This window comes from Mesoplodon mirus (assembly GCF_964341445.2).
Source record: "Mesoplodon mirus genome assembly, chromosome: 3".
Lineage (NCBI taxonomy): Eukaryota > Metazoa > Chordata > Mammalia > Artiodactyla > Ziphiidae > Mesoplodon > Mesoplodon mirus.
In genome coordinates, this window is record NC_138978.1 from 29407165 (window position 1) to 29434890 (window position 27726).

Below are 27726 nucleotides of genomic sequence, written 5' to 3' on the forward strand. Positions count from 1 at the left end.
ACTGCCCACTGCCTCTTTCCCAGGACTTAATCAGCTCTGTGTGAGACCTCCCTCAGGGTCTCCAAGGAGGGCCTGTCCCTGGGCCTAGAATTCTGCCATTTGAGAGCTTCCTCCCTTTGGAAAGAAGGTTTGGAGGGTCCCACTGCCCCAACCCCACAGTTTGCAGAAGGTCCTGTCCCAGGAGGTTCCAGGAGGGACCTGGCTTTGCAGGAGTTTTCCCAGCCTGAGGCCAAAGGTCATCCAGGCACACCTTGGCACTGCCTCTTGTCTGGTAGGGGATATGGAAGAAGCAAGAGCTATGACCTAACAATATAGCTTTCCTTATTTTTGGACTTAGGATGGCCAGGCACTCTGCTAAATGCTTCATGGACACTATCCCATAACTGTGGGATCTTCTCCCCACTTTATAGACGGGGAAACTGAAGCACAGCATGTCAGACTGCTGAGTGAGATGTACATCAGATCTGGCTGAATCTGGGACCCTAGCCCTCACCCCAGAAGGCTCAGCCCCAGGGGCAGCATGGAGGGGTGTGGGGGGGTGCCAAGTGCCAAGGGACCTTGGACCTAGTCTCCTGTCCACTCCTCACTTGCCACATGGCCCTTGGCAGCCCATTTAACCTTTTATGCCCACAGTTACTACATCTGGAAAATGGGCACAGCATCCAGTGTGCTCGACCAAGGTTGCTCCTGGCTGGGACTGAGGTGGTGGTACTTGGGCCCCTGTATGTAAGCCGAGGCTCTTCCTCCCTTCTCAGTTTTCACGTTGGCAGTGGCTGTCCTGACCCTCAGGCCTACGCTCAGTCCATCGCAGACGCCCGGCTTGTGTTTGAGATGGGTGCTGAGCTGGGCCACAGGATGCACATCCTGGACCTTGGCGGCGGCTTCCCTGGAGTGGAGGGGGCCAAAGTGAGATTCGAAGAGGTAACCCTGGGATCGCAAGTGTCACACTGGGCTTGGTGGGGGTGGGGATGGGGGTGAGGAGGGTTATAATGATCCCAGGAAGCCCACTGTGCGTGGGTCCCATGTGCTACGTGCTGTGCTTAGTGCTTTACCTGGATTATCTTATTATTAACCCTGTGTTACAGCTGAGCAGACTGAGGCTCGCAGACGTTACTTCACTTCCTGGCTGCGCACCCAGCTCTGCCTGACTCCGTCCATGCACCTATTTGAGGCTTAACCAGGCCATATTTGCATAAGTCATAAGGCTTTCTGAGGGTCTGGGTGTACCCTATTCACCCTCCGGCAGACTGATGAGAAGTCAAGTGGGCAGGGGAAGGAAAAGCAAACCTTCTGTCCACTCCTAGTCCGTCTGTCTCCTTCCCATCTGGAAGGTGAAATCAGGAAAAATGTGTCATTGCAATCCCAACTTGAACCACTAGGGGTCGCTTTTCCTCAGTAAGTGCCTGGTCCTGGAATATTCACATCTTGGAACTGAACTTAATAATATGTGATGGACACTAAGAATTAGCTTCAAAGATGAGCATTGCAGCATTCTTCATAACAGAAGTCCAGTGGACTTCCTTGGTCCGTATAGCACTCAGGGATTGGTTAAATTATGGTATATTCTTATGGTGAAAACATTTACACACATGGGGAGATCATTCAGTTTATTGAGTGAAACAGTTTATAAAAACATATATACTTAGAGCCCTATCATGTTTATAATAAAAAAAATCAGGTTTTTAGGTTTGTATAAAAAGGAATTAAAGGAGCGACTCCAAAAAGTTAACACTGATTAGGTTAATCTGGGTAATAGAATTAGGGGTGACTTTGACCTTCTTTCTCCTTCTCTGTAGTTTCTATTTTAAAAATGTGTTATTTAGCATATTGGTTATTTAGGAAAGAAAAATCCACATCAGGGCTTCTGGAATCTGAGTACCAAGTGTTAGCTTAAGAGTGTCTTTTCCCATTGTAGGGTCATTGAAGGGTGATTTACACAAGTGTGAGGGTCTTGACCCAGCTCTGTCTCTGCCTACCTTCTTGTCCAGCTGTCCGTGGTTACCAGCTGGGGTAACCTGAAATCAAAGAGGCTTTCAAGAAATAGACTTGGAGCTGCAGCAAGTCTTCAGCATAAACCCCACATTTCAAACATGTAATTGTCCCCCATCCTCTCAGATTTCTTCTGTGGTCAACTCAGCCTTGGACCTGTACTTCCCGGAGGGCTGTGGTGTGGACATCCTTGCCAAGCTGGGGCGCTACTATGTGACCTCGGCCTTCACCTTGGCAGCCAGCATCATCGCCAAGAAGGAGGTTCTTCTGGAACAGCCTGGCAGGGAGGGTAGGTGCCAGGTGGGCAGCGGAGCCCCATTCCCTAAAACCAGGGACAGTGGCTGGCTGAGCCTGGTCTGATTTTAAGGGGTGGGGGAATCTGGAAAATGGGTCCTTGCTTTAGGGAAATTTACAATCAAGTCTCCTCACCCCAAGACACTCTTTAGCATCTCTTTTTTTTCCTATGCATGTTTATATTTTATGAAGATTGAGATCAAAGCAACCTTAGGGAGAATAGATGCTTTGTTAACCCTATTGTACAAATGAAGAAATTGAGAGCCAGAGAGAATACAAGTGAATTGCTTAATTGCTAGTAAGTGGTAAAGCCTGCATTTCATCCCTTGTTTGTCTTCTCTCCAAAGTACAGGCTCTTACTCACCCTACTGCTTCTCACAACATATTGAAAGTAATTAATGACAACTTATATTTGTCTAAGCCCACTTTATAGACAACAGAACATAGGCATGGAGAGGTTGAGTCACTAGCCCAAGGTCACACAGCTGATAAGGGGCAGTGCCAGGGTTCAAGTCCAGGCTGGGCTGACTCAAGGCTCCTCTGTCCACACTGCCAACATCAGCGCTCTTCCCTGACCTTCCAGATAGATCAGTCGTCCCAGCAGCCTCTTGAGTGAGAGGTCTGACTCTGATCTTGGGGCTTTTTTCTCTGCTCTGGGACCCCCAGGCAGGAGAGCCTGACGTCAGTGTGCTCTTCCTCGGAGAGGGGTGGTGGGCTCCAGGTGGAAGGTCTTCTGTGTGTGTGTAGGGATGGAATTCTGGCCTCCTTTACACATCTGGGGGATTATACTTTCTAGTCTAGCAGGGAGACCTGGCTTCTCATTCCAGCTCATGCACTGCCCCATCGTGTGCCTCTGAGCAGGTGGCTTAACCTCTTGGGGTCTTGAGTTTGGGTGGGCTGCTCTTCTGCCTTTGCAGGGGCATTGAGGGGCTCAGATGCAGTCAGGGAGTGTGTCCTGGGCAGGGTTGCTCAGCTGCAAGGTGTTTCCAACACAGGAGCGAACCTCCTCTCACAGGAGGAGGCTGGCCACCTCATAGCTGAGGAAGGGGTAGCCCTCTTGCTTCAGTAGCTTGTCCCCTTGCTGAGCCCGCCATAGTTCCAATCCCTTATGTGCTGCTTGTGCTGCCCCGCCCCCTCCCCTCCCTGCAGAGGAAAACGGTTCAGTCCCCAAGACCATCCTGTACCAACTCGGTGAGGGCGAGTATGGAATCTTCAACTCAGTCCTGTTTGACAACACCTGCCCTACCCCCATCCTGCAGAAGGTGAGCCTACCCCACTGGGCCTGTTTTCAATTGGGTGGGTGCATTTAAATAACATTGGTGTGTGTGTATTGTTATCTAATTTTAAAAGAGTAAAAGATTCATTGTGGAAAACAGACAATAAGAATAAAGAACGTTATCACCCATAATTCCATCACAGAGATAGACTCTTTGAACATTAGATTTCTTTTCGATCTTCTAAAAAATGTATTATACTTTTTCCCATAAAGTTGGGATCATATCCATTTGTAACCTGATTTTTTTCCCACTTAGTATGGGGTGTAGCTCTTTGCATGCCATTAACCAATCTTTGACAACACGCTTCTTGATGACTACATAATATTTTAGCCCATCTAACTCTAGTGATTGTCCATTTGGTTTCCTGTTTTTGAGCTTTGTGGGTCTATCTTGACATCCATCTCTGATCACTGCTCTGGGGTAAATTCCTAGAAGTAAAAATTCATCTTTAATGAGTTTTCCATGTTAACAAAGGAATAGGAATAGACAGAACATTCCTTCTAGTCTGCAGAATCCAGCCCAGGGCCTCTGGCAGCTTTAGCGGGCGTTGTTAAGAGGGGAAAGAAAATCAGACACACTTGTAAGATTTTCACATCTCCAGGCCTTTGCGTGGTCTTGCTTTGGGAAGGAAACTTAAGTGCCTAACTAGTACCTAGACCATCGTGAGCTTTCAATATGTGTTTTTGTTTTTCTTTCCGTTTCCATGCTGACTAGTTTTTCCAGAGGCAATCAGACGTTAGCTCCTCTTTGTAGTTCTTCCTGCCTCTCCTCTACTGCTGGCAGAGGGAGCCCCTCTCTCCTCCAGGCGGCCCTACCCTACCCGCGACTTGATGGATATTCATCCCATAGCTGCCTTGTCTGAGTAAGCCTTCCCGACGTGCTCAGGAATTCAGTTTTCTACGGTGGTGCACTAGCATTCTCTGCATTCCTGTGGCCTCCCACGTCCTACCACACAGAGGAAGCACCAGGTCTAGGCCAGCCAAGCCCCAGGCTACACAGCAGGCAGCAGCTGCTTCCCAGTTACTCTCCCTTCCAGTCGCCCTCCCAGTCCCGGTTCGGTTCCGCTCCCTTCTTTCTGTTGCAGGCCGTCCCTGGCCCACTCCCCATTCCCTTCATCAGCTCCTCAGACGAGCGGGCGGGGCTGTAGTCCCAGCCCAGCCCCATACCTGCTCCAGGCACTCTGGCTGATCAGTCTCTAGTTGGTGTTCCTGACTTGGGCACCAGGATGGTACTGACCCTCTCTGTGGCCTGTGCTGTTCCTCCTCTGGTGGGTGCTGAGGTTTCTTCTTCAGGCTGTCAACCACTTAGGAGTCCTGCCACGTGACCATACCCAGGGTGGGGCCCGCGGTGTGGCCGTGGAGACAGACACCGGCGTAGGTGACAGCACACATAGTCAGTTAGCTACAGTTGTGCTGGGAGTGTGTCAGAGGGACCCAGCCTGGCCAGGGGTATCTGCACTTTCTTCCCCAAGGAAGGTGCCCCTCACTTGCCAGGATGGCAGCTTTGTACCCTGCTCTTCGTGCCCAGGCACTTTGTTTTTGGACCTCAGGGAGAAAAACTCATTTTAAACATAATCCTTGGTTCAGGGTTTTCTTCTCATCATTGGAATATGCATGGCTCCTTTTTGTTTCTTTTCTTTTCTTTTTAAAAAATTCAACAAATATTTGAGTACCCTCCACATGCAAGGCATTGTGCTGAGGTCTGCAGAAGACAGTAAGTGAGGAATGATTGCCTGTGTCTTGGAAATACAATCCCGCTGGGTAGAAACGTGTGTGTGTGTGTGTGTGTGTGAGAGAGAGAGAGAGAGAGAGAGAGAGAGAGAGAGTAGTACACAAACTACAACAGTGTCATGAGAAGAGTACAAAAACTACAGAACAGGGCTTCCCTGGTGGCGCAGCGGTTGAGAGTCCGCCTGCCGATGCAGGGGACATGGGTTCATGCCCTGGTCCGGGAAGATCCCACATGCCGCGGAGCGGCTGGGCCCGTGAGCCATGGCCGCTGAGCCTGCGCGTCCAGAGCCTGTGCTCCACAGCGGGAGAGGCCACAACAGTGAGAGGCCCACATACAGCAAAAAAAAAAAAAAAAACTACAGAACAAATGTTATTGAACTTTTTTCAAAAATATTTTAGTAGTTGTCACTAAAAGATAAGGACTTAAAAAAAGAACACAGTAACATCACCAAACTAAAAAATGAGCAGTTCCATAGTATCCCCTGTCATCTAGTTAGTGTTCAGATCTCCCCTCATAAATGGTTTATGTAGTTGATTTTACAGATGAGAAAACTGAGGCATAGGGTGGTGAAGCAACTGACTCAAAAGTCACACAGTTGATAAAGGAATAAACTGTAGACCCTTGGGGGCAGAGTTCATGTCTTATTCACCTTTGATTACCTGTCTGCTGCCAAAGAACAAGCTCTTGACTATTGATACTTTCCTATAAAATGATGGCCTCTCTATAAAATCACCGCCTCCTTGTAAACTCTCGCCGTTGTTGGGCATTGCTAATTTTTGTTTATTCTTATTCATGTTTCTCTGAGTACTCCCTCTGCCTAGGATGCTCTCTGTTAGTCTCTTTGCATGCTGCCTCAATGCACATGCTTAAAGTAGATTCCCTTTTAAAAACTATTTTCTTTTCTTTTTTTATACATCTTTTTTGGAGTATAATTGCTTCACAATGCTGTGTTAGTTTCTGTTGTACAATAAAGTGAATCAGCCGTATGCATACATATATCCCCATATCCCCTCCCTCTAGAGCTTCCCTCCCACCCTCCCTATCCCACCCCTCTAGGTGGTCACAAAGCACCGAGCTGATCTCCCTGTGCTATGCGGCTCCTTCCCACTAGCCATCCATTTTACATTTGGTAGTGTATATATGTCCATGCTTCTCTCACTTCGCCCCAGCTTCCCCCTCCCCCACCCCCGTCTCTGGAATAGGACTACCGGGTAAAATGATTTGAGCATTTTTATACCTCTTGATACGTATTGTCAGATTGTTTTCCTCAAAGCTTGGACCAATATTTATGGTTACCATTTGTACCATTTCACAATAAGCTCACCAGCATTATGTGCTGTGACCATTTTCTTTTTTCTATTTTTTCTTTTTATTTAAAAAATTTAAAAAAATTTTGGCTGTGTTGGATCTTTGTTACTGTGCGGGCTTTCTCTAGTTGCGGCGAGCGGGGGCTACTCTTCGTTGCGGTGCCCGGGCTTCTCATTGTGGTGGCTTCTCTTGTTGCGGAGCACGGGCTCTAGGCGCGCAGGCTTCAGTAGTTGCAGCACTTGGGCTCAGTAGTTACAGCGCGTGGGCTCTAGGGCACGCGGGCTTCAGTAGTTGTGGTGCATGGGCTCGGTAGCTGTGGCTTGTGGGCTCTAGAGCGCAGGCTCAGTAGTTGTTGCGCATGGACTTGGTTGCTTCATGGCATGTGGTATCTTCCCAGACCAGGGATCGAACCAGAGTCCCCTGCATTGGCAGGCGGATTCTTAAGCACTGCGCCACCAGGGAAGTCCATGACCTTTTTCTGTTGGCTAACTTATCTGAAATGGTATATACCTCAATATTTCTTTCATTCTTGTTTCTTTGACGAGGATAAGGCTTTTTTTTTTTTTTTGGTTTATTTTATTTCCTTTGATGTCAATGTCTTTTTTTTTAAGTGATCTATTTTTAAAAAAATAAATAAATTTATTTATCTATTTATTTTTGGCTATGTTGGGTCTTCCTTGCTGCGTGGGCTTTCTCTAGTTGCGGCGAGTGGGGAGTACTCTTGGTTGCGGCGTGTGAGCTTGTCATTGTGGTGGCTTCTCTTGTTGCAGAGCGCGGGCTCTAGGTGCGCGGGCTTCAGTAGTTGTGGCATACGGGCTCAGTAGTTGTGGCTTGCAGGCTCTAGAGCGTAGGCTCAGTAGTTGTGGCACACAACTTAGTTTAGTTAGTTGCTCTGCGGCATGTGGGAGCTTCCCAGACCAGGGATTGAACCCGTGTCCCCTGCATTGGCAGGCAGATTCTTAACCACTGCACCACCAGGGAAGTCCCGTCAATATATTTTTACATCCTCTGTTTGCCTAATATTGGAGGTCTTAAAGTTTTTTTTCTTGCAAATGAAGATGAGCCTGCATATGCATGTATGTATTTAATATAATATTTGATACATATATTTTTTCTTAATCTGATGGTTTATTATTTTAGTTTTGTGATTCTTTGTTATTCTTTCATAGAAGTTTCAACACACTATCATATATCTTAACTAAGTGTGCTGTAATTAATAGTAAGGAAATTTGTCTCTAACTGCTCTGCGGGTTATAGATTACCATATATATGGTGTATATATATAACAAATAGAACACTTATTGGAGAAAAATTTAGCACAAACAGTAAAATAAAATAACCCACTAATCCCACCATTCAGAGACAACTATTGTTAAAATTTACTTTCATTCCTGTTTTTTTTTTAAGTGTTATAGTGCACATTGTTTTTAACTTTAAAAAATTATGTACTATGAGACATGGTTTTCTTTACTGATATGTTAGGTGGACTCTTTATTTATAAACATTTTAAATGTTCACTGAGTGGTCTAAAATGACATATATTTAGGGTATAAAGATGCAATTCAATAAATGGGTATTAGCACTTCATAAATGCAAGGTATAGTTAGGTGTGGGGAGGGACCCAGAGGGGGCAAGTACCATGGGAGTTTTACGAGAATCTTGGGAAGAAAAATTCAGGGTACAAGCTCTAGTTGCCCCACTCTGTACAGAGACACCCCCCCTTGCCAAGATTGGGCTTTCTTACTTGTCATTGTATTTTATTCTAATTATTTATGGTTTAAAAAGTGTGAATCCGTATGGAATATATTGCAGTAGTACTTGTCAGGTCTGGATCTGGTTAGTTCTTGTCTTAAAAATTCTTAAGTAATGATTTCTAACCCTTTTTTGTTTTATTTCTGCTTTGCCATACTGTACATTAATTTCATTTTTTTTCAATGATCTCTAGTTTTTATCCCATTCTTTTGACAACAGCTTTGTGCTATGTTTAGAAAACTGGTAGGGTGCCTTCTATTTCCAGCAATGTGGTAGACTAGATACCTCAAACAGCCTCCCCACTGACAACAAAGAAAACTGTGTCCTGACTTAAGAGATAGCAGGGAATCTTCAGAGGTCAAAAAATAAGTGAAAGTAGGAATCTCCATTTCACTTAGAGTAAAAGCCAGTCAACTCACCAGCCTGAGGGATCCTTTTTAAATGTAAATCAAATCATGTCTCTTTTCTGCCTAAAACCCTTCTTTGGCTCCTGTCTCACTCCATATTAAAGCCAGAGCCCTTATAGTAGCTCCCGCAGCCCTTTCTGATCTGACCCTGTTTCCTCTCTGACCACCTCCCCCACCCTCTCCACCTTGCTCACCCCACTCTAATCATACCAGCCTCCTTGCAGTTCCTTGAACTCACCCAGCATGTTCCTGCCTCAGCATCTTTGCACCAGCTTTCCCCTCTGACTGGATCACTTCTCTTCTAGGTACCACACTGGTTCACTCCTCACCTCCTTTAGGTCCTTGCCCTAAAGGAGGCCTACCCTGACACCTTACACCTTATTTAATATTACACCTGTACCCCCCACCTGGTCTGTTGTTTTTTAATTACTTTATAACACAGTATATAACTTCTTTATTTTGTTTTCCTCCCTCCTGCTAGACTATAAACTCCATGAGGACAAGGATCTTTGTCTCTTTTGTTCACTAGTGTGTCCCAAGCACATACAACAGTGACTATTCAAATATGTGTTAAGTGAATTAATTAATCCAGAGAGAAAACCTAACTCTGAAACTGGCTTTCTCTCTGGGAGGCGTATACTGAATCCTTTTAGCACTGATCTTCAGTTTTCATAGCTATGTGTGTTCCTAGGGACTAGTCAAGATAGAGAATATGATAGGATCCCTCACATAAATCTGGGAACCCTGAAAAAGTACATAATCATTAGTGTAAGAGAATATTAGGAAAAACTCCCACAGAGGAGGACAGCAAGAAAACTTGTCTGTTTTGATCTTATTAGTAGTTGGAAGAGAGCAAAAAAATTAGGATTTGAAACCACAAGCTGGCCTTTTCTTGGGTTTGTTGCCCAAATTCATATTAACTGTGTGGTCTGAAAAACCTCAAGCCTAGAATTCATTTTATCTTGCAGAAGCAAACACAAATTCTCTCTGGAGGAGGACTCCTCAACCTAGGCTTTTAAAAATTCTCACAGATGAAGTTCCAAGGTACATGAGATCACAATAAAAAGTCACAAAACACAAAGAAACAAGTCACCATGAGGGGGAACCAGCAGAAGCAATAGACAGCAGATTCAAACCTGCAATTACTACATGTACTGGAATTATCAGATGCTAAAAATAAAAATATTTACAATGTTTAAAGAAATAAGAAATTGAAAGTATGACCCCAAAGTAAGCAAATATAAAAACATGAACTAACAGATTTTTAAAAGGACTAAATAGAACTTCTAGAAATGAAATATATGAAAATTGAACTTATGCACAGGGTAAGAAAGATATTAGAGACAGTTGAAGAGAGAATTAGGGAATGGGAAGATAGAGCTGAAGAAACTATGCAAATGTAGCACAAAGAAACAGAGATAGGAAAGAAAATAAGAAAGGCAAAAGAAGTGGTAGATAGAATGAGAAGGCATAATGTCTAATCATAGTTTCAGGAAGAGATTGTATCAGGATACAGAAACGAGACAAGTAATTTGAACAGGGGAATTTTAATATAAAGAATTGCTAGCTTTAAAGATGGTTAATTACTAATAAGGATAAAAGCAGTTACTACCCCTGGTAAGGGAGAGTGAAAAAGGAAGAAACTTAGAGGAGGGCTTCTCCCTCCAAGGCTGAGATTGAAACCTTTAAAGAGAGGCTGTGGCTATTACAAGGATGTGCAGCCTACCAGTGGCAAAGAAACTTTCAGAGGGTTCCCAACACAACTGCATCACAGAAGCAGCCTGCTGTGGAGTGGAGGGAAGCTTGTTGGACTGTGCAGGCCAAAGTTGAACTGTGGGGGCCACTGAAGCGAATGCAGCCAGACCCTCATACCCTGAACCAGAGGTGGCCACACAGAAAACATCAGGCTAAAAGGAGGAAGGTCCCTTCTTCCTGACCTGTTCTTGCAGAGTCTTTCCAGCAACTTCTACTGACAAAGCCTAACATAGAGGTGGATAGTAAAGAAGAAATGTCTTACTCCAGCATCACAAACCAGGGCAAAGAAGGGTGGATTTGGAGCTGAGAGGCAAGATAAATAAATTAAAATTAAAAAAATTAATAGCTGGCAGACAGTTAATAAAATGAAAGGGAGGAACATTTATTCTTAGATTTGGGAAATCCAACAAATTCCAAGTATGTTACCTAAAAATAAATCCATACCTAGACAACATATTAGTGACACTGAATACCAAAGACAAGGAGAAGATCATAAAACTAGTGAGAGAAATGAGACAGATAGAAGAATACCTGTAGAAGAATGTTAATTAGACTTACAGCTTATTTTTCTCCTGTAACAATGGAAGGCAGAAGATAGTGGAATAGCAGCTTCAATCTATCAACCTAGAATTTTATATCCAGCAAAATTATTTTTCAAGAATGAGTATGAAACATAGGCATTTTCCGACAAGCAAATACTGAGAGATAGATCTTCACTAAAGGAAATTCTAAAGGATATATTTCAGACATAAGGAAAATTATCCAGATTGATGGTCTGAGTTGCAGGAATGAATGATGAGCAAAGGTAAGTAAATATGCGGGCATATTTATTTATTTATTTATTTATTTACTTTTTTGCTTTTGCGGTACGCGGGCCTCTCACTGTTGTGGCCTCTCCCGTTGCGGAGCACGGGCTCTGGACCTGCAGGCTCAGCGACCATGGCCCGCAGGCCCAGCCGCTCCGCGGCATGTGGGATCTTCCCGGACTGGGGCACGAACCCATGTCCCCTGCATCGGCAGGCGGACTCTCAACCAGTGCGCCACCAGGGAAGCCCATGCGGGCATATTTAAAGGATCACTGACTGGCACCAGCATCACACCACCACCAATTACGTGACTAGAACAAGACACTTAAGTTTATTTTACTCTTATGCAAATGTCTGGATTCAGGCAATTCAGAGCTGGTATAGTGGTTTCATATTCACATGGAGCCATATGGCTTTTAGTTGTACCTGTTTCTAGGTGTTGCCCCCATCTTGGTAGGTGCAATTTGAAGCTCCAGCCATTATAGGAAATAAGAGAAGTCCCTCTGCCAGTTGTCTTTCAAGGAAATTTCCTGAAAGTACTTATGCTTTCATCTTATGGCCATAACTACCTGCAAGGGAAGTTGAGAAATATAGTCTTTATTCTAGGTGGACATGTGCCCAGCAAACATTGAAGATTGGAATTGCTGGGGGTAGGCAACTAGCAGCCTCTGTCACAAATAAGATAGACTAAAACACTGGATAGCAACAGAATGTAAGTTGGGAGGTAGAGTGACCAAGTTGGTCTTCTAAGATTTTGAATTGTTTGAGCAGAAGGTAAAGATATCGATTAATTTTAGACTTTATGTTAGGTATGCATGTTAAAATGTAAATGTCTAGAGTACCCACTAAAATAGTAGAAGTTTATTAAAATAGTTTGGTTTGGAGAGTGGCATAAACACATAGACCAGCAAAACATAGTTGAGGGCGCAAAAAAGATCCACATATATCTGGAAACATGATTTGACAGCACTTGCAAAGCATATCATTGGGAATTGTTTAATATATGATGCTAGACCACCTGATGGTCCATATGCAAAAAATGAAACTGGATCCCTATCTTACACCATACATATATATAAATTCCAGAGACCAATATAGGGGAGTATCTGTTTGGCCTTGAAACAGGAAAAAACAGTGAAGAATATCTTTAAAACCAAAAAGGAAGACTGATGTTTGTCTACATTAAAATGAAGAGGGCCTCCCTGGTGGCGCAGTGGTTGAGAGTCCGCCTGCCGATGCAGGGGATACGGGTTCGTGCCCCGGTCTGGGAGGATCCCATATGCCGCGGAGCGGCTGGGCCCGTGAGCCATGGCCGCTGGGCCTGCGCATCCGGAGCCTGTGCTCCGCAACGGGAGAGGCCACAACAGTGAGAGGCCCGCATACCACCAAAAAATAAAAATAAAAAAAAAATAAAATAAAATGAAGAGCTTCTGCTCATCTGTTAGTGAAAGGAAGGAGGCAATCATAAAGTGAGAGAAAAATACTGAAGCACATATATAATTGATAAGGGATTAGTAGAGAGAATATATGAAGGATTCTTGAAACAGAGACAAATAAGAATCTTACGAAAATAAGGGGAAAAAAGTGAAGCAGAAAGCAATAGAAATAGGGGCAAAAGACTTTAACAGGCAGTTCACAGAAGAGGAAAGCCAAATAGAAAATGCAAAGGTGCTCAACCTCATTGGTAATCAAGGAAATGCAAAGTAAAAGGAAAACAAGATACATCTTCTACCAACTAGATTAGAAAAAAATTAAAAGCATGACAATATCAAGTGTTGGTGGCATATAGAGAGTTGGATCTCTTAGATACTGCTAGGTGGAGTTGGTATTTCTACTTTGGGAAACAAGCTGGCATTATTTAGGTAAAGTTAGACATGTGTATACTCTCCCAGCAAGTTCCTAGGTATATATTGCATAGAAACTCTGGGCATGTGTATTTGAAGAGATGTCAGAATGTTCACAGGAGCAATTTATATAATACAAAACATTGGAAACAACCTTAATGTCGTCTTGATGCTGGGTAATAATCAAATAAATTACAGTGTATTCCATACAATGAATTCTATGTAGCTTATTGTGAATTATATCTACATCCATCAGTTGGATGAATCTTGGGAACGTAAGTTTCAAATAAACAAAAAAGCAAGTTGCAGAGATTACATACCCTATATTTCCAATCATATACATTTTAAAAAGTTCAAAATCAAATTCTAAATTGTTTAGGGTTAGGTATACTCATGGAAAAGAAACTAAAGCAAAAGAATAATGAAAACAAAATTCCAGATAATGGTTACCTCTGGAGGGGTTTGGGAGGGGACATGTCATTGGGATGGGGATTTCAAAGATAAAGGAAATGTTCTATTTCTTTAGCTGGGCAGTGGGTACACAGATATTCATTTTATCATTATTCTTTTTATTTTACACATGATACAAATGTCCTTTTATATGAATTAAACATTTAACAAAAAATTGAGTCTGTCACTGCTACTTATTAATATCCTGTGATAGGCTCATGTTTATTTTTTGTCATATTTCTCATGTTTAGAAAAATATCCTGGGAGTTTTAATTAGTCGTAGCATATTTAATCTATCTATTAAATTGGAGAGGATTCTTTTTTTTGCTTTACTAAGCTTTTCTAGCTAGGAGAGGGTAGAGCTCTTGTATTTTATCTCTCCTTTTAAGGTTTTATTATTTTCTTTGAATAAGTATTATTGTGGCCCAAGTACATCCCTGAGTTTAGTAATGCTTTCATTACTGTCTTGAGTGAAGATGGTCCCCTGCGTGTTTGAGCTGAGACACTGGCTTGCATGCTGAAACTGAGTTCCTCTAGTAACTACCTCTCTCCCCTTTTTTTTCCAGGTGGGCAAGTGTTATCTGCAATGTGATATTTTATTTATTTATTTTCTCTATATTGTTTATTTTTTCCCTGCTAGCTATTGCCAGCATTTCTCATGCTATATAAAATAGAAATGATGACAGAAAGCTTCAGACTTGGAGTCAGAAGATGTGGGTCTGAGTCCTGGCTCTGCCATACAGTAGCTGAGTAACATTAGGCAAATTACTTAACCTCTCTGGGCCCTGTTTCTCTCGTTTCTTCATCTGGAAAATGAGGGGGCTTAACTTTAATTACTAAGGTTGCTTCTAGTTCTGAAATGAAGCCATTCTAGTGTATCCCCATTAAGTTAGAGTTGGCTCCTTATTTTAAATAGTTTCTCTTCGTTGTGGGGTTTAGTTTTGTCTGTAGTTTTAATCAAGAAGAGATGCTATAGGCTATTGAATGCCATGTTGACATGTATTGGGAAAATTAAATTTGAATTGTAGATCTATATTTTCCATATTACGATGAAGCCAGTGATTGCCTTGCTCATATCATCCCTGCCTTCCATTTAGAGACAAATTATCTGATCATTGAAAGTGATTCTTTGAATATGAATGTGGATTTGATTAGCTAGGGATTCATTTTGGATTTTTGCCTATATGTTCACAAGTGAGATTTTGATCATAGGCTTTCATTCTGTTTCCTCTTTTTCCTTTTTGTGTGCAGCCCTTGCTCATCCCATTTTTTTTTCCCTTTGAAAATATTTCTGTACACTTAATGTAGTATAGGAGTTAATTGATTTATTCTTTAAAAGTTGGGGAACTATTTAGGGATTCCATCAAAGCCATGTGCCATTCTAAATGTTTCACCTTGTTTCATCTGCGGATCTGCTCACCTATTGGGCCTCTTTGAGGAAAGCAGCCATTCAGGTGCAGCTAGGAGGCACCTTGTCTGGGACCACCTGGAGTTCTGCTGCTAACCCCCTCCAGAACCTGGAGCAGGTCATTTCTTCTGAGTTTTCTCATCTGTAACAGGGGAATTGCAACTGCCTCCCAGATGAGGTGTGAAGTAGTGGTGGGCACGCTTTGTAAAGTAGGAACCCCCTGCCCTCTCTCTCAGAGGGGGCCCTAGTAGCAGACTGGGCATCTTATATTTTTACAGGTGCCTGTCCATTTCCATTCAGTTTTCTGACTCATAAATAGAGCTGAGACGTACAAGCCTGTCCCCACATGCTTTTGGAACATCTTTTTGCATATTCCTTTTTTGTTTCCTTTTTTTTTAAGGTTTTAACTGATAATTGCATTATTTCCTGTGAAGTTTAAAAATCTTTCTTTTCCACCCATTTTTAAATTTATACCACTACTAAGAAGTGAGAGAACTCTGATTATAACTCAAGAGTTCCTTTTTATTTTATTGTGGAAGAATCTTTGGAATCTATTTTCTTAAGGATCCTCATGGATACAATTATATAGCATTTCCTCTCACAATTCTTTAAAAGTTAGCATATTGGTTTTTTGTTTTAATTTTTTTAAAAATTATTTGGCTGCGTTTGGTCTTTGTTGCTGCGTGCGGGCGAGCGGGGGCTACCCTTTGTTGCGGTGCGTGGGCTTCTCATTGCGGTGGCTTCTCTTGTTGCGGAGCACAGGCTCTAGGCGTGCGGGCTTCAGTAGTTGTGGCACGTGGGCTCAGTGGTTGTGGCTCGCGGGCTCTAGAGCGCAGGCTCAGTAGTTGTGGCACATGGGCTTAGTTGCTCTGCGGCATGTGGGATCTTCCCGGACCAGGGCTCGAACCCGTGTCCCCTGCATTGGCAGGTGGATTCTTAACCACTGCGCCACCATGGAAGTCTCTAGCTTATTGTTTTTTAACAACTGGAGCTAAGGGAAATAATTCAGAGCAACTAAGATGAATTTTACTCATTAACGAAGCTGGTGAACAAGCTTGTTAAGTTATATGAACAAGGATGTATTGGTTTGTCTCGCTTTCCTAGAATGTGAGCTTCATGAGCACAGGAACTTTGTTTTTTTGTGTGTGTGTTCACTGATGCATCTGCAGCTCCTAGATCAGAGCCTGGCATATAGTAGGTGCTTAATAAGTTCCTATTGAATGAATTAATGAGTATAGGATAGTTCTCATGTTTGATTTTAATAACGTGCATGTTTTTCTTTATTAATGAGACAGTGGCTTATGCATTAACTTTTTGTCAACTATGAGTATTATTTCTGCTTATGGCACCCATGACTCTTCTCAGTCTGACTCATTCCTGCTCCTGGCTGAGGTGCTGAAACACCTTTCCTTCATCCTCCATTGGTTTCCTCCGCTGCCTCCTTCCTTCTAGGCTCTTTGATGGCTTCCATTCGTACCTTCTTTTTCTTTCTTTTTGGCTCTTCCTCTTTCTCATCACTCATGTATTCCTTATTCATTTATTCATTCATTCACTTAAGAAATATTATTGACAAAAGCACCTACTGTATGCCAGACTGCTAGGCTTGGAGGAGATGGGGGTAAACAAGACTGTCGTGATCTCTGGACTCATGGAATTTATAGTCTGACAGGGAAGACAGGCCTGGGTGATACATTTCATAAATATCTAATCATAAATCATAGTACATGCTATGACGACAAAGCTTGGGGAGCCTTAGGAAAGCTTCCATGAGGAAGCTGAGATCTAAAGGAAAATTAGAAATTGGTAGGTTTGGAGACTCAGGGAATAGCATGGGGATGGCTGGGGCTGGGGGAAGGGAAGCAGGGTTTACCTGGGGAGCCCAGAGCAGCTGGACTAACTGGAACGAGGGGCTTTCAACGGCACGATTCAGCCAGGATTCGCTCCTGTCCATCTTTCAGTCATGACTCCTCCTCTAGGACCTGCCTGGCAGGATCCCTACACTGTGACAAACTGCACTGATATCTTGGTTGTCCGCAAATGGCCTATGTTACAGATTTCTTTCCTGGATTTGGAAGTCACTTAAAAAAAATAAAAATATTATGTCATTGTTAGTTGTGTCTTTGGGTAAGTCACTTAATCTCTCAGAACTTTGGTTTCCCTGAAATGGGAGTAATTCTATCTACCCTGTGAGGTCCTCTGTGACCTCTGGCAGGTCACCCTGTGACTGTCTGTGGGAGGCCCGTCTTCCTCACCAGACTGAGAGCCCGAGGGAGGGAGGGAGGGAGGGTCTAACTCACTGGTGTGCTTCTAGCTCCTGTTACCAGGCCTGGCATGGAAGGAGGGGATCATGGAGGCCTGCATAGAAGAAGGAGCCCCAGGGCTGGGCCCAGAGGACAATCTCTGATTTGAGGGAGGGGGAAGGGCTGCAGAGGGGGGACCCATCCAGAGTCTGGAAAGCGGCAGACACACCAGTGAAGGCAAAAGCCGGGAGCTGACAGCAACACCAACAATAATAAAGATAGTGCTAACTTACTGGGCCCTTGCCACGTGCCAGACACTGTTCTACATGCTCTACCTATACTCATTTATCCTTTCAGTAGCCCTGTGAGGTAGGTACTGTTATTATTCCCATTTTACAAATGAGCAAACTGAGGCACAGAGGGATAAAGTATCTTGCCCAAGGTCACACAGATAGCAAGTATTGGAGCCTGGATGTAAGACCAGGCACCGTGGCTTCAGAGTGTAGGAAGCAATGAATGCAGAGAAGTGGGAGGGCCATAAGTGCAGGCTCGGAGGCCCATCAAGTCTTTATTCTATTGGCTCTGGGAGCCACGCAGGCTTCGGAGGGAGGGGGTGCTCAGGCTGTGCACGTATGCCCAGGAAAGCTGACCGTTGTCATCCCTCTCTCCTGCAGAAACCATCCACGGAGCAGCCCCTGTACAGCAGCAGCCTATGGGGCCCAGTGATCGATGGCTGTGACTGCATCGCCGAGGGCCTGTGGCTGCCGCAACTACATGTAGGGGACTGGCTGGTCTTTGAGAACATGGGCGCCTACACCGTGGGCATGGGTTCCTTCCTCGGGGGAGCCCAGACCTGCCGCATCACCTATGCCATGTCCCGGGTGGCCTGGTAAGGGGGCCCTGCTGGGAAATGGAGTGGGGGGAGAAGGGAGCAGCCTGGGCAGAAGCAATAAGGGGAACCCCAGGTTTGGGTCCGTGCTCCTGTGTAACCCAATGTGACAAGTAGCTCTTGGCTGCTGATTCCAAGTGAGGCCTGTGCTTGGCTGTGGCCATGAATGAGACTGAGCTTCCCTTGAGGAGCTCAGAGTCCTGTGAGAGACACAGAAGCAGACAGACACTCCTGATAATGCAGCTCTGGAGGGAGGGGGGGCAGGCTCTGGAGGCTTAGAGCCCCGCCCCCATCCCAAGGCCCAGATCTCCCTCCCTGAGGAAGGAAGGATGAAGCCAAAGCCTGGTGGACGAGTGGGAGTTAGGTGGCAGGAGGGGTGGGAAGGGGGTTCCAGGCAGAAGGAACAGGGAGCGAGCATAACTTCAGGAAAGTACACGAGGTTGGCCGGGGCTGGAGAAGGAGCAGGGCTGGATCTGGGAAGGGCCTTGAAGGAAGTGGAGAGCTTTGAGCAGCAGCAAGCAGTGACTGGTTCGAAGCCTGAAAGACCACTCTAACTACTGGGTGGATTAAGGGAAGACAAGGGCAGATGTAGATAGAGCTGATCACTTGGGTGGCTGCTTTGTGACCCGGGAAAGACAAAGACTCGCCTGCTCGCTGAGCTTGCCCACGGCAGGCCAGCAGTGGGATCCAGTGAGGCTAGATGGAAATAAATTCACATTTGTTGAAACTTTCTGTCAGGCCCTACATTAGGCACCTTTTGATGATTTCCTTTTACCCACACAAACAGAGGTCACTTGCTTGAGGTCATACAGCTGGTCAGTGATGAAGAGGCCCCCTCTTTGGAGGCTGGGGCAGTTGGGAGGGGCTTTTATGCTGGGCCCTCAGGAGCAAGTACAGCCTGCGTCCCCAGGGGCATGCTGGGTTCCTGAGCCACTTCCCTGCACCCCCCACCCCAACCCACCGCCGCCGGAACAGTGCTACCAAAGGCCAGGCCTGATGGGGCTCAGTATCAAAGTTGCATGTCATTTATCCAGTCAACAAACCTGTTGTTTCTACTCCCTGCAGGGGCACAGGATAGGCTGATGCCACCATTTTGACATCAGGGGTGTTTTGACAAGGCCTAAAAAGCAAAAGTAAAAAAACAATAATCGGGGCTTCCCTGGTGGCGCAGTGGTTGAGAGTCTGCCTGCCGATGCAGGGGACACGGGTTCGTGCCCCAGTCTGGGAAGATCCCACATGCCGCGGAGCGGCTGGGCCTGTGAGCCATGGCCACTGAGCCTGCGCGTCCGGAGCCTGTGCTCCGCAGTGGGAGAGGCCACAACAGTGAGAGGCCTGCGTTATCGCCAAAAAAACCCCAAAAAACAAAAAAAACCCAATAATCACACAAACTTCCTTATCCCATCCAGGCACCATCACCAGCAACCACAGCTGGGTGAGGCTACAGGGAGTCAGATGCACTCGTTACTTAGGAACACAAAAGTTTGATGTATTGAAATGGCCATGTGAAAAAATTCCCCATATTAAAGGGGCCTCATCAAAATGTCCTACTTTAGAGTCTGGCTCTGTGCTGGGTCCTGGGGGGTAAAAGAGCATCTGAGAATGTGGTGAGCCAAGGCGCGGACCTGCATACACAGACCCTGGCATAGAGAGTGCCAAGGTCACTAGGGAGGGAGGGCCAGCGGGCTGGGGAGGGTGGACAGGGCTGCTTCTCAGGAGGCCTGATGGGTAAGGAGGGCCAGGCAAGCTGACAGGAGGGTGGTCTGGGCCAGGATGGGTAGGGGCTTCAGAGTCTAGTCCAGCCAAAGAATTTTTAGTAGCTCTGGCTGGCTGGAATGGACTGTGGGGAAGAATAGATCAAGAAGGACCTTGGAGGCCCAGGTTGGACTTGATCTTGAAGGCAGTAGGGAGCCAGTGAGGGGTTCTAAGAAACATATCTTTCAAAACCCACTTTGAAAGATAAGGAGACAGAGGCTCAGACAGAGGGTGCCTGGCCCAGAGGACCTCCCACCTGGAAGGGAGCGGCCTGACTGGACTCTGCAAAGATACGGACTGATTTGCTGCTGAATTGCACATATCGGCAAAGAGGGAGGCCTTCCTGCAGGTGGGGGAGTAGAATAGACTGGAAGTATGAAGGGGGGGAAGGGAAGATGTAGATGGAAGGGGGAAGGTTTTGTGGGGAAGCAGAACTTGGCAGAAGTCAAGGACAGGCTGTCATGCTGCCCCTACCCCCAGGCCTCTTGACACTGAACCCAGTACTCTTTCCCTGTCCTCCTACCCAGCGTCCACTCCTCCTCACCAAGTGTTTACCATGTGCCAGCCTGCTGTTGGGGCCACTAGGCAGTGAGTAACTCAGACATATCCCCTGCCCTGCTATAGTTGGAGGAACGTCAGGGAAGCAGGCATTGAACCCTTGTTGCTATGAAGGAGTACACTGGGCTGTGGGGCTCAGCGAACGGTTGATGGTGCAGGCAGAGGCCTGATGTGCACAGGCCTAGGATGAGACGTGAGCCCAAAAGATGGCTGCTGTGGCTGGCAACCAGGCAGCACTGTTGTGTGTGATGGGAGAGGCTGGCAGGGGCCAGATCTTGTGGGGCCTGACAGTGGAGGGAAACTGCTGGCGACTCAAGAGCAGGGGTTTGTGTTTTGGGAAGATGAACCTGGGTCAGAATTGTCCAGAGGGGGCAAGAGCAGATCAGGGAGACTGCACTTTCCCGGCTAGAGATGGTGGTGTCAGCGGGAATGGAGAGAAGCAGGTACCTTTGAGGATGCTCAGGAACTAGGCTCAGCAGGGATCTACTGGGTGTGGGAAGAAGACAACTTGTGGCAAGAGCAGGAGCCGTTTATTAACGTGGGGAAGTAGGAGAAACAGCTTGTAGAGTTTGAGGGGAGGCAGATGCTTTTTTTTTTTTTTTTTTTTTTGCGGCACACGGGCCTCTCACTGCTGTGGCCTCTCCCGTTGCGGAGCACAGGCTCCAGCCGCGCAGGCTCAGCGGCCATGACTCACGGGCCCAGCCGCTCCGCGCGGCATGTGGGATCTTCCCGGACCAGCGCACGAACCGGCGTCCCCTGCGTCGGCAGGCGGACTCTCAACCACTGCACCACCAGGGAAGCCCTAGATGCTTTTTTTAAAGTACTAAGCTTGGGATATGAAGAATGTGGGCACTGAAGTGAGCGCTGGGTTGAGTCCTAGTTCTACCACCTTCTAGGGTAGAAGAGGTGACCTTGGGCAGGTAACTCCTGAGTCTCAATTTCCTCAGAGTAAAATGGGGACGATAACGTCACCCTCACAGGGTTTTGGGAGGATACTAGTTACTGTAAGCAAAGTGCCTGGCCCAATAGTGGGCGTATCAATGAATGTGGGTTCCTCTCCCTTGCGGGGGTAGACTGTGGGGGAGAAGGGAGCAGCAGAGGACGAAGGGGCAGCAGGCCTTCCCCCACCCCTGCCCCTGGGTTCTGCGGCCCCAGTGGCGCCAGGTCTTCCAGTGCAGCGGCCAATCAGGAGTTCCTGGCCTGCGGGCCCCATGCTGGCTGCCTCCAGGGACCCCCTCTCACTTGCAGGGAAGCCCTGCGAGGACAGCTGCTCCCTGCAGAACAGGACGAGGACGCCGAGGGCACGTGCAAGCCTCTGTCCTGTGGCTGGGAGATCACAGATACCTTGTGCATGGGCCCTGTCTTCACCCCGGCAAGCATCATGTGAGCGGGGCCCGTCCCCCCCTCCCCGACCGCGGAGAACCCCAGCGGGGCCGCAGAGATGCCCCTGGGAGCGGAGGGGAAGGTGGAGATCAGGAGCACCCTCTGGCCAGGACTCTGACGCTCACTCTGCTGGCCCCACGCTCCCCCTGCAGTGTTTCTGCCCTGTAAATAGGACCAGTCTTACGCTCCCTGTAGTTCAAGTATGCAACATAAATCCTGTCCCTTCCAGCTGTGTCTGCCTCCTCTGCAGCGCCAGGGGCCTGGTCAGCCAGGTATGGGGGTGTTCTTGGGGTCTCCCTTGGTCTGCTTCCCACCTTTGTAAATATGAAGCGAATAAATATTTCGGTTGTTTAATACGCCAGTGGAACCCGGCGGTTCAATCCACGATGCAGCCTGGGTGAGGCCAGGGCCGAGACTTCCCCACCCTACTATGATAACCCCATGCCCTCTGCTTCGGTCCTGACCCACTGCAGTGTGGGCACCTCCCCCTGGCACCCAACTTCTCTGACTCACCTCTCTCGTCTTCACAAGCTTCCATGCCTGGCTTCGTGAGGAAGGGGGAGCTGTCAGGGGCTGGGGTCAGGGTCACGGTTGTCTCCGTGTGGCACCGGGGCTGCAGCTCATGGCTGGTGAGGGGCTTCTGTGTGAACCCAACAGCGAGCTTAAGTCCCGGCCCAAAGTGGGGAAAACTGAATATTTGACACCGCTTTTGGAAATTCATACCAAAGATAGAGAGCAAAGAGGTGGGTCCTTGGGAGGTTCTGAGGAGACCCCGTACCCTTCCTCTCCTTGCAGGTCAGCAAGGCAATCAGAGTAATGCAACTATGTGCTGGTTGGTTTGCTTATTCAGGCAGTAATTGTTAGAACACGGTTGGCCACAGACTGCTGCCACGTCCAGTGCCAACGGCCCTGATGCTCGTGTCTCCTCAGACACTGGCAGTTCTCTTCAGGACGTCACATTGCTAGGGTCTCAAGCTATGCAACTGGGGTGTGTGAGCCGCTTAGCAAAGGAGTTCAGATTTTAGAGTTCCCCCAGCTGCTACTGGTGACCCTAAAGATTTTTCTTCTGTAGTTAAAAAAAAATTGAGATATAATTCACATGCCTTAAAATTCACCCTTTCAAAGTGTAGAATTCGGTGGTTTTTAGTATATTCAGAGTGTGTGCAACCATCACCACCACCTAATTCTAGAACATGTTCATTACCTCAAAAAGAAACCCCATATCCACTAGCAGTCACTCCCCATTCTCCCCTCCCCCAGCCCTGGCACCCACGAATCTATTTTCCATCTCTGTGGACTTGCCTGGTCTAGACATTTCATTGCAATTGTTTTTATATCTTCACTCGAGCTTCTCACTGGGTAAGCCTAGTACAATGTGTGGGTTTTTTTCCCACACCACCAAGCAATTCTCAGACACCAGCCGGGCGTCCTACAACTCCAGTCAATTCTGACACTACCTACCTAAGAGATAGAATCAGATCCCACAGGTTAAGGGCTCAGTCCTACAAATGTGAACAACAGAGCAAGGAGTCTGAACTTAATTCTGCAGGCAGCAGGGAGCCCTATATGCTTCCGGAACAGAAGCATGACAGGGCCTTTGAGAGGATAATTGAAAGTGTATTCAAAAGGGGCCAAGGAAGACCTAGTGGGCTGGTGGTAGCATGCACTTCCTTCACCCCCCAGCCTGTTCAAGGTGGGTCCAGCCAGGGAGCCTGATGGGGGTCCAAGAGACACAAGTTGCCATCTCAGTCCACCCCTGCTCAGGAGGGAGATGGTGGCTCCCCCCCCCGCCCCCCGCCACTCATTCCAGCTGTAAAGGGACCATACGGAAGGCAACAGGATGTGAGTTCCCAGTCAACCCTTTGCTCCATTTTAAACCCTCTTCCTGGCACCTAGGGGATGAGTAGCTAAGCCCGTGTAAACTTAACCTACAAAATTATCTGATATAGGCTCCTAACAGTCAGAGGAATCTTTTTTTTATTTTTTATTTTTTTTTGCGGTACGCGGGCCTCTCACTGTTGTGGCCTCTCCTGTTGCGGAGCACAGGCTCCGGACGATCAGGCTCAGGGACCATGGCTTATGGGCCCAGCCGCTCCGCAGCATGTGGGATCCTCCCGGACTGGGGCACGAACCCGCGTCCCCTGCATCCGCAGGCGGACTCTCAATCACTGCGCCACCAGGGAAACCCATCTTTTTGGAACATGAATCTGATCTTGTCAATCCTCTGCTGAAAACCCTCCGGTGGATTCCCACTGTGATGCCAATGAAAGTTAAATTGCCTGAGATCTCCGCCCACTTTCCAACCTCATCTCCTGCCACTCTTCTCACCATGCACCGGCCTACCGGCCTCTTTTCAGTTCCTCACGTCTACTGAGTTCTTTCCTGCTTCCAGACCTTTGCCCTTGCTGTTCCCTCTGCCTAAATAGCTCTTCTTCCAGCTTCTCCAGGGCTGACTCATCCCTATCTTAAAGGGCTCACGTTAAATGTCACCTTCTCAGAAAGGCCTTTTCTGTACACCCTATTTAAAGTGGGGCCCCAGCTAATTATGTGGAGTCACACTTTACAGAAATTAGATTCTAAAGGCAGTATTTAAGGCAAGAAACACATTGTCAAAGTTGTCACTGAAAATCCCTGAGAAAGCTATCATACTGGAAGCAGTACATCATTCCTCTCTTTGTGTTCGTCTAACACACCAGGCACATTTCCTTATAACCCCAAATAGCTCCATGATCTTTCTCCCTCACACCTTCAGATCTTTGCTCACATGTTACCTTCTCAGTGAGGCCCTCCTGACCACAGTCTTTAAAACCGTGATACTCCCACCCCAGTATCCCATGATCCCCTCCGTAGCCTCACCTTTTACTCCTGCACCCCACAGCTCATCATCTGACATGCATTTTACTTAGAATTAGGCTCTTAAGGGCAGAGATATGTTTGTTTACTGCTGTGTTCCTAATGCCTAAAGCACTGCCCACAAACAAATATTCAAATAAGTTGAATGAACCTTTCAAGTCTCAGCTTGGGTATCTCCCTTTTCTCTTACTCTCTGCCTGGATATTGCACCTCTGTGCTTTCACAGCGTGCTGCATTTACCCATATTAAAGAACTGTTGATCGCAATGTATTGTAATCTTTCTACTCATCTCCCCGCAAATCTGTTAATTCCACAAAGAGAGGGAATATTTCTCCTACTTGCCAACGTCATCTGGAGCCTGGGTTTGTGCTTAGCACAGAGTAAGTGCTTAGTGTCTTTCGAATAAACTAGTCTTGGAGGATGGCGGGTGGGGGGGTTACCCCTGAACCTCGAGGCAGGGGTATCTGGCCCCTTCTCCTCAGCTCCTGAACAGCAGCCTAGATCCTGCGAAGGGCAGGCCACTAACTGGAACGGGTTGGGGTCGCTGCAGGCTTCCAGGGTTATACCCAGGAGGGGCGCGGGTCCACACACTAGTGAGCCTTCGGTGGGGAGGCACACAGGATGTCTCAAAAGCTCTTTCTGCTCTTCCACTCAGCTGGGTGACCGTGCGGTAGGATTGCCATACAAAATATGGGACGCCCAGTTAAATCTGAATTCAGAAGACGACGGCTACTTTTTCAGTAAACGTATGACCCATGACTATTAGGGGTATCCTTATACTAAAACACTGTTGATCCCCTGAACTTCAACTTTAACTGGGCGTCCCGCATTTTAGCTGCTAAATCCGGCAACCCTACCCTGCAAGTCCCTGTCTCTCTCTGGGTTCGTTCTCCCCATCTGTGCAATGCGGGTATTCCTGTGACACTTGCCTCAGGGACTCCTCAGGCGGAGCAGACCACCCCAAGGCCGTTCCTCCGCTAAAAGGAGTCGTGTGCGAAGAGCGCTGGTCTCGGGAGAGGTTCTCGCTGGGTGAATATGAACAAGTCCCTGTCTCCAGGAGCTCACTTTTCTCATCTGAGCCTCCGAGCCTAACCGGAGTGGAGACGATGCCCTTAATCACCTCCTAGCACAACCTTACACGCTCGGCTTTCAGCCGCTTCAACTATCCGTCACACTCCCGAGTCCCGGCGGACGCGGATTTCCGGCGGCGTGACGTCACTTCCGTGTCAGGGAGCCGCCCAGGCTTCGAGGCCCGTCTTCTGGCGCCCTCTGCTTGAGCGGAGGAGGACTTTACCAAACAGCGAGAAGAGACAGCCGGGTCCGTTGGCGGAAGGATGGACAGACGCCGCCCGCAGCCCCCACCAGTGGAAAATCGAACCTTCACCGTGGGCGGGCCCCCACGAGCAAGGGGTTCTGTTGGCACACAGGAGGCAGGCAAGGGGGCGACCGGGCCCCTGCCCGGCTAGAAAGGCCCGCAGTGACACCGGAACTGGGCTTCTGCCCACCAGCTACTTCCGCTTCCCCTTACAAAGTAGGAGCATCCCTGAGTAACGGGGCCAGAGAGCTGTATCGATCTTGGGAGGCTCGTCCCCAGTGTCCTCCCACTCATCCATCTCATTCCCTACAGGAGACACCCGATGAATTCACGCAGAAAATCATGGGCTTTGAAAGAATTCCTGACTTGCAGGCCAAGGTGTTTTACGTTTTAAAATAATAAAGAGTACTCACTGTGTGCCATGCCCTGCCCTCACCCTTGACTCGCACTTTTTCGTTTAATCCGCAGTAACCTGTGAAGTGGATATTATGACACAGACTCCGACTCCTCAGTGCCTGTGTTGGAATCCTGGCTCTGCCAGTTATTACCTGTGTTTTCTGTGCCACAGTTTCTGCATCTGTAAAATGGAATAATACACCTACTGCATATCCTAATTCTAAGGATTAAATAAATTAACATATTTGAAGTGCTCAGAATAGCAGCTGATCTGTGGTCACCATAGGAACCACTTAGGTTATTTCCATTTATAAATTAGGAAACTGAGGCTTAGATATGACGTAACTTGTCTAGAATAGATAGTAACAAGTGGAGGCAGGTTGGGAAGCATCTCTGCCTACTCTGGAAGAACCTCTCAGTCATACTCACCCAGCCCTCTTGCTATGGAAGCTTGTGGGGACCAGAATTGCCTTTAGAGCAGCACATGTATTTATTTAGTAGGACACTATTACCAAATGACTACTCTCTGGGCATTTAATAATGCCAGTTAAGATGGTGAGGTTCTATAACTTGTTCTATACATCTCCATTGAAGATGGTGAGGCTGCAAGATCTATCTCCTGCTAAATTTCATTGATATAAAAATCAGCAGAAACGAACTTCTGAACATGTCGACTTTGAGATCCAAGTGGAGATAATTATAATTTGGTGTGCTAAGTAGTGTGTTAGTGGAAAGCACAGGGTGCCAAGGGAAGTCTGATTAGGGATAGACGTAACTGCCTGCTAGAAGTTAGGATGGACTTGGCAGAAGCAATGGATGGAAGCAGAAACCTTGATGGGTGAGTAGGAGTTGGCCAGGTAGAAAAGTCTGGGGAGGTTGAGGGAAGCATTCCAAACCAGGGAAGTGGTGTGTAAAGGGATAGAAGTGCGATAATTCAGAGCTCTTTCTTAGGAACTGGAGTACAGGATGGAAGATTAGAATGAAATAGTGATTGAGGAATATTATGAAGGGTTATGTCCTAGTATCAGCAAGTTAACAGAAGTTTCTGAGAAAGGGAGAGAAGAGATCAGCTTTGCACTTTAGGTGGCTCACTAGGAGGCAGTGATGAGGTTGTGGTAGGCAGGCTCTAAGATGTCCCCAGTGATCCCAAACCATAGTGTTCACATATTGATATGATTCTCTCTCCTTGAGTATGGACTGGACTTATTGATTCCATTCTAATGAATAGAATATGTTAGAAGTGATGGGTTACCATTTCTGAGATTAGATTACAAAAAGACCGTAACTTCTGTCTTTGGCACCCTCTCTTTCTTGCTCAC

At 46.8% G+C, this 27726-nt stretch overlaps 1 protein-coding gene across 5 annotated transcripts in view; it reads left to right on the top strand.

Annotated features, from left to right (window-relative positions):
- The window catches only part of AZIN2 (antizyme inhibitor 2), a 39458-nt gene extending 12873 nt beyond the window's left edge, over positions 1–26585 (top strand). For 3 of the 5 annotated variants that reach the window (XM_082614882.1, XM_082614883.1, XM_082614886.1), the window contains 5 exons: positions 756–921; positions 2116–2278; positions 3433–3545; positions 17936–18150; positions 21709–22199. In XM_082614882.1, coding sequence (XP_082471008.1) covers positions 756–921; positions 2116–2278; positions 3433–3545; positions 17936–18150; positions 21709–21847 — 796 coding nt within the window. In that variant the 3' untranslated portion in view covers positions 21848–22199. Of the gene's footprint in view, positions 1–755; positions 922–2115; positions 2279–3432; positions 3546–17935; positions 18151–19556; positions 19943–21708; positions 22200–26323; positions 26390–26479 lie in introns of those variants that run through there. The other 2 variants (XM_082614885.1, XM_082614884.1) reach the window with 2 other exon arrangements.
- The last annotated feature ends 1141 nt before the right edge of the window (positions 26586–27726 follow it).